The sequence below is a fragment of the Ceratotherium simum genome, chromosome 3, assembly GCF_057802395.1.
Source record: "Ceratotherium simum simum isolate JZ-2026a chromosome 3, ASM5780239v1, whole genome shotgun sequence".
NCBI lineage: Eukaryota > Metazoa > Chordata > Mammalia > Perissodactyla > Rhinocerotidae > Ceratotherium > Ceratotherium simum.
In genome coordinates this window covers 25,038,781-25,052,133 of record NC_141902.1, presented here as the reverse complement: position 1 = coordinate 25,052,133, position 13,353 = coordinate 25,038,781, and the positions used below count along the sequence as shown (strand labels likewise).

The window sequence follows — 13,353 nt, the reverse complement described above, 5'->3', positions numbered from 1 at the left end:
TATCTCAAAGAGGTATTTGCAATCCCATATTTATTGCAGCATTACGCAGAATAGCAAAGATATGGAAACAACTTGTGTCCATTGACAGATGAATGGATAAAGAAAATGTGTTACATAAAGAATGGAATATTATTCAGCCTTCAAAAGGAAGGAATTCCCGCCATTTGCAAAACATGGATGAACCTAGAAGGCATTGTGCTAAGTGAAATAAGCCAGACAGAGAAAGACAAATACTGTAAGGTATCACTTCTATGTGGAATCCAAACAAACAGAAAAAAGTTGAACTGATAGAAAGAGAGAGTAGAATGGTGGTTGCCAAGGGCTGAGGGGTGGAGAAAATGGGGGAGATGTTGAACAAAGGATACAAACTTCTGGCTATAAGATGAATAAGTTCTGAGGACCTAAAGTACAGCATGGTGTTTGTAGTTAATAATAATGTATTGTATCTGTGAAATTTGCTAAGCAAGTAGATCTTAAGCACTCTCACTACACAGACACACAAAATGGTAACTATGTGAGGTGATGGATGTGTTAACTTCATTGTAGTAATCATTTCACAATGTATAATTATATCAAATCATCACATTGATGATTTTTCAAATCATCTTTAAATATATACCATTTTATTTGTCAATTTTATCTCAATAAAGCTGGGAAAAAAATTAATCCCAACTTTTTCCTTTCCTTCCCTTTTGTCCCTTCCCCCAGGACCCCATCTTCTACCATTGCCCAGCCCCTGTGAGGGTCAGAATAGGATTAGCCAAGGTTCCATATTGCTTCTCATGTTTCATTACATCCCTGTAACAGGACTGCCTAATATTAGACAAGAGATCCAATTTAAGAGGCATAATTAGATTTGTTACCTTAACTAAAAGTAACTTATTCTTGATCTCAATAAACAACAGAAACTTTTGTTCACATAGTTGTAGTAAGTTAACAGCCAAGAGAGTTGGGAAGAGGCTGAGTGAGGCTCATTATACTAATTCTCTGGGGATCCCAAACCCCATCAAACTTGGAAGACCAGTAGATCCCTTAGGAAAACAAATAATCTGCAACCCAAGTCTTTCAGCCCTCATGTCACCTCCACAAAGAGATGTGCTTATTCCAGGAGTAGTTCACCCACTGTCTCTTAGAGCCACACTGTCCACAGAAGAAATATCACCTCACAGAGACTGGGCCAATGTAAGGATGTAATATAAGTATTTATCAGTCAAAATCAACTCATTTAGGCAAGAGGAGGATGAAGGAGGATTGCACCAAATGACAACTGTACTCTTCCAAGGCTTTCTCCAGGATGAGCTTGCTGAAAACGGAAGATTTTGAAACATTCTGGACTTATCAGATCCTGTGAGCTAAATGATGACAAAGTCCAAGGAAATCATTCTCTTACCCAAGGAACGCCACTGACCAATCAGGGAGCTTTGGAAAAGGATAAGTGTTTTTAGAGAATGCCATCAAATTCATGACAGATAGAGATCTCACACCCATAGTATAAGATCTGCATTTACATCCCATAGACAATATTGCAACCTCAAGAAATAGCCATGAGAGCCAGGTAGCATCTGCAATCCTGTGAGTAGTGTATTTGGAATGGTCTGATTGGGACTTCCCCAGAGGGCTGCTAGACACCTGGCCCTGGACCTGTGGGGTAATCTCCACCTGGCACTACCCAGGATGGCAGAGCAGCAGTGGCTTCCTCAAACCCTACTCTTCCTGACACTTGTTTTTTATATTCCTTTATAAGATGTGGCATGTCAAGCACAGGCACTGACTCTCATCGGTAACTTTAGCCCCACCATCCAGGTCCATTCTAGGCAAGTCAATGGTTATCCAGTCAGAGCCATTATGTTACTCACTTGCATCGAGGAACGTTGCCTGTCCCACTTTGTGCTCTGTATAACCGTCCCCTTGGAAAACCCAAAGTTCTGAACAACATCGAGTCTGAGTGAAACTCTAAATGCTTTTCCTTATAAGTAGAAGACTTCCCCTTCCTTCTAAGTGTACTAGAACTATCCAGAAGACCATGCACTTCTAGCCATGGAAAGACAAACCGTCAGGATACCAAGGAGACTTTCTCACAAAGTCTTTTCAGTTTCTCTGTGCTAAGTTGATGATTCAGTATGAACCCAGAGCTTTCTCCTCCCCTCCCACTCACATAAATCTCTACCTCATCTTAGTCTCTATTCCCATATTTCTCCCAGTGTGTCCCATCCAGGACTTCGCCTAAATAATACACATTCTATTAGCTCCTGATGATGTTTCTGGGTGTCACATTCATGCTGGATTCTGCTTCTGTTCTGGAAAGAGCTGGGTAAGTTCCAGGGCCACCTGGGCTCAATTTGAACCAAATGATTAGGCTGTAGAGACTTCCTTTTCAAAATACTGATGAATCTAGACAACATTGAGCCTAGAAATAACCTGTGGGGAATAGCTCTAGTTACATCCTCAGAGGCTAATAGATTATTTTGTGTTCTCTAATAACTGTCAACAAATGTTAGATATAATAGCAGTTTGTGGAATGACTTTGAATAGAGTAGCTTGTGCTCAAAAGAAGGCAAACCATAAAAAAAGGAAAATTTATACAGTTCACTATTTCATCCTCCCTGATACCCCTCAGCATCTCCTTCATCTCAAGTAACTACACAGGGTCCCATTCTTATTCTCTAGCGACTGGCAAATAATTCTTGCTATAGCTCTGTCTGATAATTAAGGTAGTAGTTGACAACACTTAAGGAAGGAAACTTCCAGGGATGCTGATTTTTTTTTTGGTGAGGAAGACTATCCCTGAGCTAACACCCGCTGCCAATCTTCCTCCTTTTGCTGAGGAAGATTGACCCTGAGCTAACTTCTGTGCCCATGTTCCTCTATTTTATGTATGGAATGCCTGTCACAGGATGGCTTGATGAGGGGTACATAATTCTGCCCTCAGGATCTGAAGCCGCGAACCCAGGGCTGCCGAAACAGAGAGAGCAAACTTAACCACTACCACACTGGGCCGTCCCCCAGGGATACTGATTTCTAAAGAGAGATCTTTTTAAGAGTTTTGGGTTTTTTGCTGCTGGGAGCACTCTAGCATACCTAACCAGATCTGTCTATTTACTAGCTCAAACTCTAGACCGTCTCGAAGATGGAGAGTCTCCCTTTGGAGAATGTTTGTGGGAAGCCATCTCCACCTTCTCACGAGGAAAAGCAAACTCTCTTCAGATGGACCAACTTAAGGCTACTTGGCATATGACTCTGCAAGGTTGCTGTCCCCTAGGAAATACTACATTAAGTGACATGTACTCAACCTTTTGTGTGTCAAACACCACCAAATCCATGTCTCAGACATTTGAGGTATTATTCACTCATGCAATAAATGTTTATTAGAGCTGAGTATTTTTAAAAAACTTGTTCCAAGAGTTATTGAAAATACAAAGAGTAATAAAGAAATTTTTGACTCAATGAGCAACAAATGAAAAACTATAAAATATAATAAAAATTAAATGAAATATAATAAAATGAAAAGGGATATAATATAAATAAATATATTTATATATAATATATAAATAAATATACTTATTATATATTTATAAATATTTTTGTATATATATAAATATTAATATAATATAATGAAGATGAATGAGGAAAGACTCATTCACTCAGAAGAGAAGGCTTCATAGAAATGATAGCATTTATTGAGGAGAGACTTAAAGGATAAATAGGATCTGAAAGGCTGATGATTCCAAGCTGAAAAAATACCACATGAATAAAATGGATAAAGAATTAAAAATCTCAAGGAGTCTATTATTGTATCTAGAGCCCTTGGGAGGATGTAATAAGAGGAGAACCTGGAAATATCATTTGGGAACAGATCATTAAGAACCTTGAATACCAAACTCCCACTAAGAAATTTTTATTTATGCATCTATTACTTGGATTTTTCACTTTTTGATTTATGAGAGTTGTACTTTTATCTCATAGGTTTCCTTTTTCCTTTTTATTAATCCAAATACCAGTGAAAGGCATCAAAGATTCAGGTAATCTAAACAACAAAAACATCTATTTTATCCAGTTTACCCCAGGGTATGGATTGGTGTAGTGAATGGCTAAGTTAAGCAAAAATGTTACAACCCTTATATAAACTATTTATAAATGAAGACCCAATGTGGGAGTAAAGATAAAAATAAAAGGTATTGAAAGTGGTTATAATGTTAGGGGCAAAAGAATTGTTGAGGAATCAGGAATAAAAGTTTACTTAAGGAAATTAAGCAAGGATAATACTTGGCCTTACTTAGGCCACCATGCAAATCATCACTTTCTCTTCTAACACATAGACACATCAAGACCAAACATGGGACGGGTACCCCCAGGGGCTTTGCAAAATAAATCTGAGTAGTCAGTGGTGAGAAGATGTGTCCTTCTCTGAGAAAACAAGGACTCCTAAGCTCAAAATGCCACACTCATCCCTCTTTCTTTCAGTTCCACGTGTCCTCAGATCACCAGAACATCACAGCCCCTGATGCTGCACACCTCTGATGGGCCATCCCCAGCAGAGGTCAGAAGAGCCATGGGGAACCACACCACCATCACCAAGTTTGTCCTGCTGGGGCTCTCAGATGCCTGTGAGCTGCAGATGCTCATCTTCCTGGGGCTCCTCCTCACCTACCTCCCTGTTCTACTGGGGATTCTCCTCATTGTGCTCATCACCCTTGTGGACAGGTGCCTCCACACCCCCATGTACTACTTCCTCCGCAACTTTGCTGTCATGGAGATCTGGTTAACTTCAGTCATCTTCCCCAAGATGCTGACCAACATTCTGACGGAACACAAGACCATCTCCCTAGCAGGTTGCTTTTTGCAGTTTTTCCTCTATTTCTTCCTGGGCACCACAGAGTTCCTCCTACTGGCAGTGATGTCCTTTGACAGATACACGGCCATATGTAACCTCTTGCATTGTGCCACCATCATGAGCAAAAAGGTCTGTGTCCAGCTGGTTCTTTCTTCATGGATGGCAAGATTCCTTCTCATGATCACTCTAAGTTTCATTGTATTTCAGCAGCTGTTCTGTGGCCCCAATGTCATTAATCATTTCTTCTGTGACAGCTTTCCACTCCTGGAACTCATATGTGCAGACACAAGCCTGATAGAGCTTCTGGGTTTTATTATGGCCAACTTCAGCCTACTGGGCACTCTGTCTGTGACAGCCACCTGTTATGGCCACATCCTCCACACCATCTTGCTAATCCCCTCAGCCAATGAAAGGCAGAAAGCCTCCTCAACCTGCTCCTCCCACATCATTGTTGTGTCTTTCTTCTGTGGAAGCTGCATCTTCATGTATATCTGGTAGGGCAAGGGTGACCAGGGGGAAGACAGAAACAAGGTGGTGGCCTTGCTCAACACAGTGGTGACCCCAATTCTCAACCCCTTCATCTACACCCTGAGGAATAAACACGTGAAGCAGGTGTTCAGGCAGCATGTGAACAAGCTCTTCTTGTAAAACCGTGGGACCAAGAGGCTGAAGCTAGTATTCCCAGACAAGCTAAGGGAATATCAGGCCCCTGCAGTGAATCAAGCCTTTCCCATTCAGAGAAAGCTCTGATGACATGTTTCTGGGGTGCCAGTCACTATGCAACGCAGTACAAACTCAGAAGCAGACTGGACCCTCAAGACATTTTTATTAATTATCAGATTTGAATGTTTCTGTTCATTCTATCTGTGTCTGCCTGGCTTCCCAACAGAATACAACAAGCTCTTTGAGGGCAGGGACTAGCTCTGTAATTCACCATTAGCCTCAAGCACCAATCCATTGTCATAGACCATATAAATACTCAGTAAGTACTTGCAGACTGATTGATTGCTTTGTGTCTATTTCTCCAGAGGAGAGGTGAGTAGTCCTCTGTTAGCATCGTCTTCGTTTCACACACTCCTGTCACAGAAATGTGTCAGCAAAAACTCAAAAAAAGACTAAGGCTAATTGCTTATTATTTTGCATATAACATACTTATACCTTTTTAGTATTAATATTCATAGAAATTCCTCATTCCTATTAAAAAGGCTCTTCCATCTACTACTTGGTTACTTCTCTGAGCCCCAGTTTTCTTTTTTTTGTGTGTGAGGAAGATCAGCCCGGGGCTAACATCCATGCCAATCCTCCTCTTTTTGCTGAGGAAGACTGGCCCTGAGCTAACATCTGTGCCCATCTTCCTCCACTTTATGTGGGATGCCGCCACAGCATGGTCTGACAAGTGGTGCATCAGCGCGCGCCAGAGATCCGAACCCTGGCCGGCAGCAGCAGAGGGTGTGCACTTACCCACTACACTATGGGGCCGCCCCGAGCCCCAGTTTTCTCATCTGTAAATTGGGGATGAAAATGCCTATTCCAAAAGATTATGATGAAAGTCAACTGGGATATTCTATGCAGAGTGCCTTAAAAAGTGACTGGCACATAGTAAGTCCTCAATAAAAGTTAGTTCCTTTCCTACATTTCTCATCCTACCTTCCCTCTCTTCCTTTTGAATTTCACACCAGTTATCAACAAAAGCATTTTTATTCAAAATGCTGTAAATTTTTACATTCAAAATGTTATATTTAGGGCCGGCCCTGTGGCTTGGTGGTTAAGTGCGCGCGCTGAGATGCTGGTGGCCTGGGTTCGGATCCCGGGTGCGCATCGAGGCACCACTTCTCCGTTCATCCTGAGGCCGAGTCCCGCATACAGCAACTAGAGGGATGTGCAGCTGCGACATGCAACTATCCACTGGGGCTTTGGGGGGAAAAAATAAAATAAATAAAATCTTTAAAAAAAAAAAAAAAAAATGTTATATTTAGAAGGGAGGCAGAGTCAAGATGGCGGCGTAGGCAGACTCTGAACTCACCTCCTCCCGTGAACACAGCTAATTTACAACTACTCGTGGAAAAATTACCCCTGAGACAGAACTGAAAACTGGATAAGAGGAACTCCTGCAACAACGGACAATCCTAACTGGGGTAGAAGAGGCAGAGACCCCCTTCCGGAGAGGAAAAATGCCGCCTTCACAAGCCGCCAGCTTCACGGCCCCCAGGAGCAGCTCACAGGTACGCAGCCTCCCTGGAGGCGCGGGGTCCTGAGCCAGGGAGCGCCCCCGCTGTGGGCATTTTGTGGACCCAGCACAATCGAGACCAGCAGCATAATATCTGACTTTGCCTGCTACTAAAGCATTGGGGAGTACCCCCAGAAAACCCGGTTCACAAAGAAACTAAAACTGGCTCTTAAAGGGCCCGCGCACAAACTCACCCGTTCCAGAAAACATCCTAAAATCACCAGAAAGAAAGGTGCACAGTGCTTCGGTGACAAGAGACTCACCTAATAGGCCCTGAATGCATCTCGGTGAGGGGTGAGACCTCTCCAGGGACTGGGACATTGGTGGCGGCCATTGTTGTGGCCTGGTGTGAGCGTGCTGACACAGACGCCATTGGAGTTCTCCCTGAGGCCTGCTAGCCCAGGGTCTGCTCCACCCACTAGAGCACCGATTTAATCCAGCTCAGCCAGGGCAGGCAACCCACCCTAGAGACTGGCCCCACCCAACAACAAGCCCTCAGGCAACGTGTGGGCCTGCATAGATTGGTGACTGGATTCTCTGCAGCCTGGCAACTGAGCCGACTTGAGTGGGCTGGGTGTGCACAAGGAGCAGATGGAGAGTGTGGGGCTGTGGGGCGGTGGTGGAGTGTCTGGGGCTCCCGCCGTGGTGAGACTGGGTCTGCTTGGGGAGGTCGGGGTGCTCACACGGGGCAGGACTGTGTTGATTGTGTGTGTGGACCTGTGGGCAACAGGGCTTGTCAGCTGCAGAAGACTTGTGCTTCTCAAAGACCCACATAGGAGGTTTGCCCCACCTTCCAAAGCCTGAAACAATTGGGTGCTCCTGTGCCTGAGGCCAGCCCCACCCAGCTGCAATCCTCAGAGAGCTGACAAGAGACCTAATAGGCTAGAGGCTTACAGCAATTGTAAGGCCCTGAGCCTAACAACCTGCCACGCTGGGGGCCTACTCAGTTAAAAGAAATACTGCAACACAAATGTGGTATTAGAACTTACAGCCAACTGTGCTGGGGCTCCCCACACCTGATAAAGAGACTGAAGGGCCCACAACAACTACAAGCAGCTGAGCATAACAACAGCTGGCCAGGAGCATAACTCAGCCTCCCTGGGTGCCTATAGGGAGAGCTAACAGGCCACAATAGAAGGACACACGTAGCCCACATAGGGGCCACCCCTGGAACATTGAGAACTGAGGGAAGCACACTGGAAGCCTCATAAGGCATCACTTACATAAGGTCACCTATCCAAGAGCAGGAGACATAGCTGACCTACCTAATACGTAGACACAAGCACAGGGAAAGAGGCAAAATGAGGAGGCAAAAGGATACATTCCAAGTAAGGGAACAGGACAAAACCCCAGAAAAGGAACTAAGTGAAACAGAAATGAGCAACCTACCCCACAGAGAGTTCAAACTAAGACTGTTAAGGATGCTCACTGATCTGGGGAGAAGAATAGATGAACTCAGTGAGAATGTCAACAAAGAAATGGAAGATATAAAAAAGAACCAATCAGAAATGAAGAATACAATACTGGAAATGAAAAATTCATTAGAGGGACTCAAAAGCAGAGTAGAGGATACAGAAGAACGGATCTGTGAGCTGGAAGAAAGACTAGAAGAAATTACCCAAGGTGAACAGGTAAAAGAGAAAAGAATTAAAAAGAGTGAGGACAGTCTAAGGGACCTCTGGGACAATATCAAGCACACTAACATCCGTGTTATAGGTGTCCTGGAAGGAGAAGAGCGAGACAAGGGGTCAGAGAATCTATTTCAAGAAATAATAGATGAAAACTTCCCTAACCTAAGGAAGGAAACAGACATCCAGGTACAGGAAGCACAGAGAGCCCCAAACAAGATAAACCCAAAGAGGCCCACACCAAGACACATCATAATCAAAATGTCTAGAATTAAAGATAAAGAGAGAATCCTAAAAGCCGCCAGAGAATGTCAAGTTACATACAAAGGAAACCCATAAGGCTATCAGCTGACTTCTCAGCAGAAACCTTACAGGCTAGAAGACAGTGGTACAATATATTTAAAGTGCTAAAAGGAAAAAACTTACAGCCAAGAATACTCTACCCAGCAAGGTTATCATTCAAAATGGAAGGAGAGATCAAAATTTTCCCAGATAAGCAAAAATTAAAGGAGTTTATCACCAAGAAACCAGTGCTACAAGAAAGGTTAAAGGGACTGACTTAAGGGGAAAAGAGAAGACCACAAATAGGAAAAATTATTTATTTCCATGATTAGAACGTAATGGATACAAATGCACAAAAAAGAGGTTAGATATGATATCAAAAACATAAAAGGAGGGAGGAGGGGAGTTAAAGAGTACAGCTTTCAGACAGAGGTCAAACTAAAGTGACCATCAATTCTGTATAGAAGAAGTAAGGAACAGAGAAGGACTACTAAAACACTGAGAAAAAAAAAAAAGTTAAAAAATGGCAGTAAGTACATACTTATCAATAGCTACTTTAAACATCAATGGACTAAATGCTCCAATTAAAAGGCATAAGGTGGCTGACTGGATAAAAAAACAAGACCCATATATATGCTGCATACAAGAGACACACTTCAGACCTAAAGACACTCACAAACTGAAAGTGAAGGGATGGAAAAAGATACTCCACGCAAATGGCAATGAAAAGAAAGCTGGGGTAGCAGTACTCATATCAGACAAGATAGACTTTAAAACAAAAACTGTACAAAGAGACAAAGAAGGGCATTACATAATGATCAAGGGAACAATCCAACAGGAGGATATAACACTTGTAAATATCTATGCACCCAATGTAGGTGCACCTAAATATATAAAGCAATTATTAACAGACATAAAAACAGAAATAGACAGTAACACAATAATAGTAGGGGACTTTAACACTCCACTTACACCAACGGATAGATCATCCAAACAGCAGATCAATAAGGAAACATTGGCCTTAAACGACACACTAGAACAGATGGACCTGGTAGATATATACAGAGCATTCCATCCAAAAACCGAAGAATACACGTTCTTTTCAAATGCACATGGAACATTCTCCAGGATTGATCACATATTAGGCCACAAAACAAGTCTCCATAAATTTAAGAAGATTGAAATAATACCAAGCATCTTTTCTGACCACAACGGTATGAAACTAGAAATCAACTATAGGAAGAAAATCAGAAAAGCCACAAATACATGGAGATTAAACAAAATGCTACTGAACAACGACTGGGTTAACGAAGAAATCAAAGAAGAAATCAAAAAATACCTGGAGACAAATGAAAATGAAAATACGACATGCCAGAATTTATGGGATACAGCAAAAGTGGTTCTAAGAGGGAAGTTTATAGCAATACAGGCCTATCTCAACAAACAAGAAAAATCTCAAATAAACAATCTAACAATGCACCTAAAGGAACTGGAAAAAGAAGAACAAACAAAGCCCAAAATCAGTAGAAGAAGGGAAATAATAAAAATCAGAGCAGAAATAAATGAAATAGAGACCAAAAAACAATAGAAAAAATTAATAAAACCAAGAGCTGGTTCTTTGAAAAGATCAACAAAATAGACAAACCTTTAGCTAGACTCACCAAGAAAAAAAGAGAGAAGGCACAAATAAGTAAAATCAGAAATGAAAGAGGAGGAATTACAACGGACACCTCAGAAATACAAAAGATTATAAGAGAATACTATGAAAAGCTATATGCCAACCAATTCGACAATCTGGAAGAAATGGATAAATTCTTAGAATCATACAACCTTCCAAAACTGGATCAAGAAGAAGTAGAGAATTTGAATAGACCAATCACCAGTAAGGAGATCGAAACAGTAATCACAAACCTCCCCAAAAATAAAAGTCCAGGACCAGACGGCTTCCCTGGTGAATTCTACCAAACATTCAAAGAAGACTTAATACCTATCCTTCTCAAACTCTTCCAAAAAATTGAGGAGGGGGAAGCTCCTAACTCATTCTACGAAGCTGACATTACCCTGATACCAAAACCAGACAAGGACAACACAAAAAGAAAATTACAGGCCAATATCACTGATGAACATCGATGCAAAAATCCTCAACAAAATACTAGCAAATCGCATACAACAATACGTTAAAAAGATTATACACCATGATCAAGTGGGATTTATTCCAGGTATGCAGGGATGGTTTAACATTCACAAATCAATCAACGTAATACACCACATTAATAAAATGAAGGACAAAAATCACACGATCATCTCAATAGATGCAGAGAAAGCATTTGACAAGATACAGCATCCATTTATGATAAAAACTCTGAATAAAATGGGTATAGAAGGAAAGTACCTCAACATAATAAAGGCCATATATGAGAAACCCACAGCTAATATCATCCTCAATGGTGAAAAACTGAAAGCTATCCCTCTAAGAACAGGAACCAGACAAGGGTGCCCACTGTCTCCACTCCTATTTAACATAGTATTGGAAGTCCTAGCCAGAGCAATCAGGCAAGAGAAAGAAATAAAAGGGATCCAAATTGGAAAGGAAGAAGTGAAACTCTCACTATTTGCAGATGACATGTTTTTATATATAGAAAACCCTAAAGAATCCACCAGAAAACTTTTAGAAGTAATAAACAAATATGGTAAAGTTGCAGGATACAAAATCAACATACAAAAATCAGTTGCATTTCTGTACACTAACAACGAAGTAGCAGAAAGAGAAATTAAGAATACCATCCCATTTACAATTGCAACAAAAAGAATAAAATACCTAGGAATAAACTTAACCAAAGAGGTGAAAGATCTGTACACCGAAAACTATAAAACATTTCTGAAAGAAATTGAAGAAGACACAAAGAAATGGAAAGATATTCCGTGCTCTTGGATTGGAAGAATTAACATAGTTAAGATGTCCATACTTCCTAAAGCCATCTATAGATTCAATGCAATCCCTATCAAAGTTCCAACAACAGTTTTCACAGAAATAGAACAAAGAATCGTAAAATTTATATGGAACAACAAAAGACCCCGAATAGCTAAAGGAATCCTGAGAAAAAAGAACAAAGCTGGAGGTATCACACTCCCTGATTTCAAAATATACTACAAAGCTATAGTAACCAAAACAGCATGGTACTGGCACAAAAACAGACACACAGATCGATGGAATAGAATCGAAAGCCCAGAAATAAACCCACACATCTATGGACAGCTAATCTTTGACAAAGGAGCCAAGAACATACAATGGGGAAAAGAAAGTCTCTTCAACAAATGGTGTTGAAAGAACTGGATAGCCACATGCAAAAAAATGAAAGTAGACCCTTACCTTACACCATGCACAAAAATTAACTCCAAATGGATTAAAGACTTGAATGTAAGACCTGAAACTATGAAACTTCTAGAAGAAAACATAGGCAGTACGCTCTTCCACATCGGTCTTAGCAACATCTTTTCAAACACCACATCTGACCGGGCAAGAGAAACAATAGAAAAAATAAACAAATGGGACTACATCAAACTAAAAATCTTCTGCACAGCAAAGGAAACCATCAACAAAACGAAAAGACAACCTAACAATTGGGAGAAGATATTTGCAAACCATACATCTGATAAGGGCTTAATCTCCAAAATATATAAAGAACTCATGCATCTCAACAACAAAAATACTACCAACCCAATTAAAAAATGGGCAAAAGACCTGAACAGACATTTCTCCAAAGAAGATATACAGATGGCCAACAGACACATGAAAAGATGTTCAAAATCACTAACTATCAGGGAAATGCAAATCAAAACTACAATGAGATATCACCTCACGCCCGTCAGAATGGCTATAATTAACAAGACAGAAAACAACATGTGTTGGAGAGGATGTGGAGAGAAGGGAACTCTCATACACTGCTGGTGGGAGTGCAAACTGGTGCAGCCACTATGGAAAACAGTATGGAGATTCCTCAAAAAATCAAGGATAGAACTACCATATGGTCCAGCTATTCCACTGTTGGGTATTTATCCAAAGAACTTGAAAACACCAATTTGCAAAGGTACATGCACCCCTGTGTTCATTGCAGCGTTATTCACAATAGCCAAGACTTGGAAGCAACCTAAGTGCCCATCAAGGAACGAATGGATAAAGAAGATGTGGTATATATACACAATGGAATACTACTCAGCCATAAGAAAGGATGAAATCCAGGCATTTGTGACAACATGGATGGACATTGAGGGTATAATGCAAAGTGAAATAAGTCAGAGGGAGAAGGTCAAATACCGTATGATTTCCTCATTAAGTAGTAGATAATAACAACAATAAACAAACACATAGGGACAGAGATTGGATT

General features: G+C 41.1%; 1 protein-coding gene and 1 long non-coding RNA gene across 3 annotated transcripts in view; one reads left to right on the top strand and one right to left on the bottom strand.

Annotated features, from left to right (window-relative positions):
- Positions 1–7,622, bottom strand: part of LOC147917459 (uncharacterized) — a 57,955-nt gene extending 50,333 nt beyond the window's left edge. For both annotated transcript variants that reach the window (XR_015549936.1, XR_015549938.1), the window contains exon 1: positions 7,322–7,622. This is a non-coding gene — a long non-coding RNA (uncharacterized LOC147917459). The remainder of the gene's footprint in view (positions 1–7,321) is intronic.
- LOC101400937 (olfactory receptor 6E1-like) lies at positions 4,501–5,479 on the top strand. Its single transcript, XM_087429097.1, is given in 1 exon segment — positions 4,501–5,479. A coding segment is annotated over 1 exon segment (978 nt). The 5' UTR covers position 4,501.
- Positions 7,623–13,353: the final 5,731 nt, after the last annotated feature.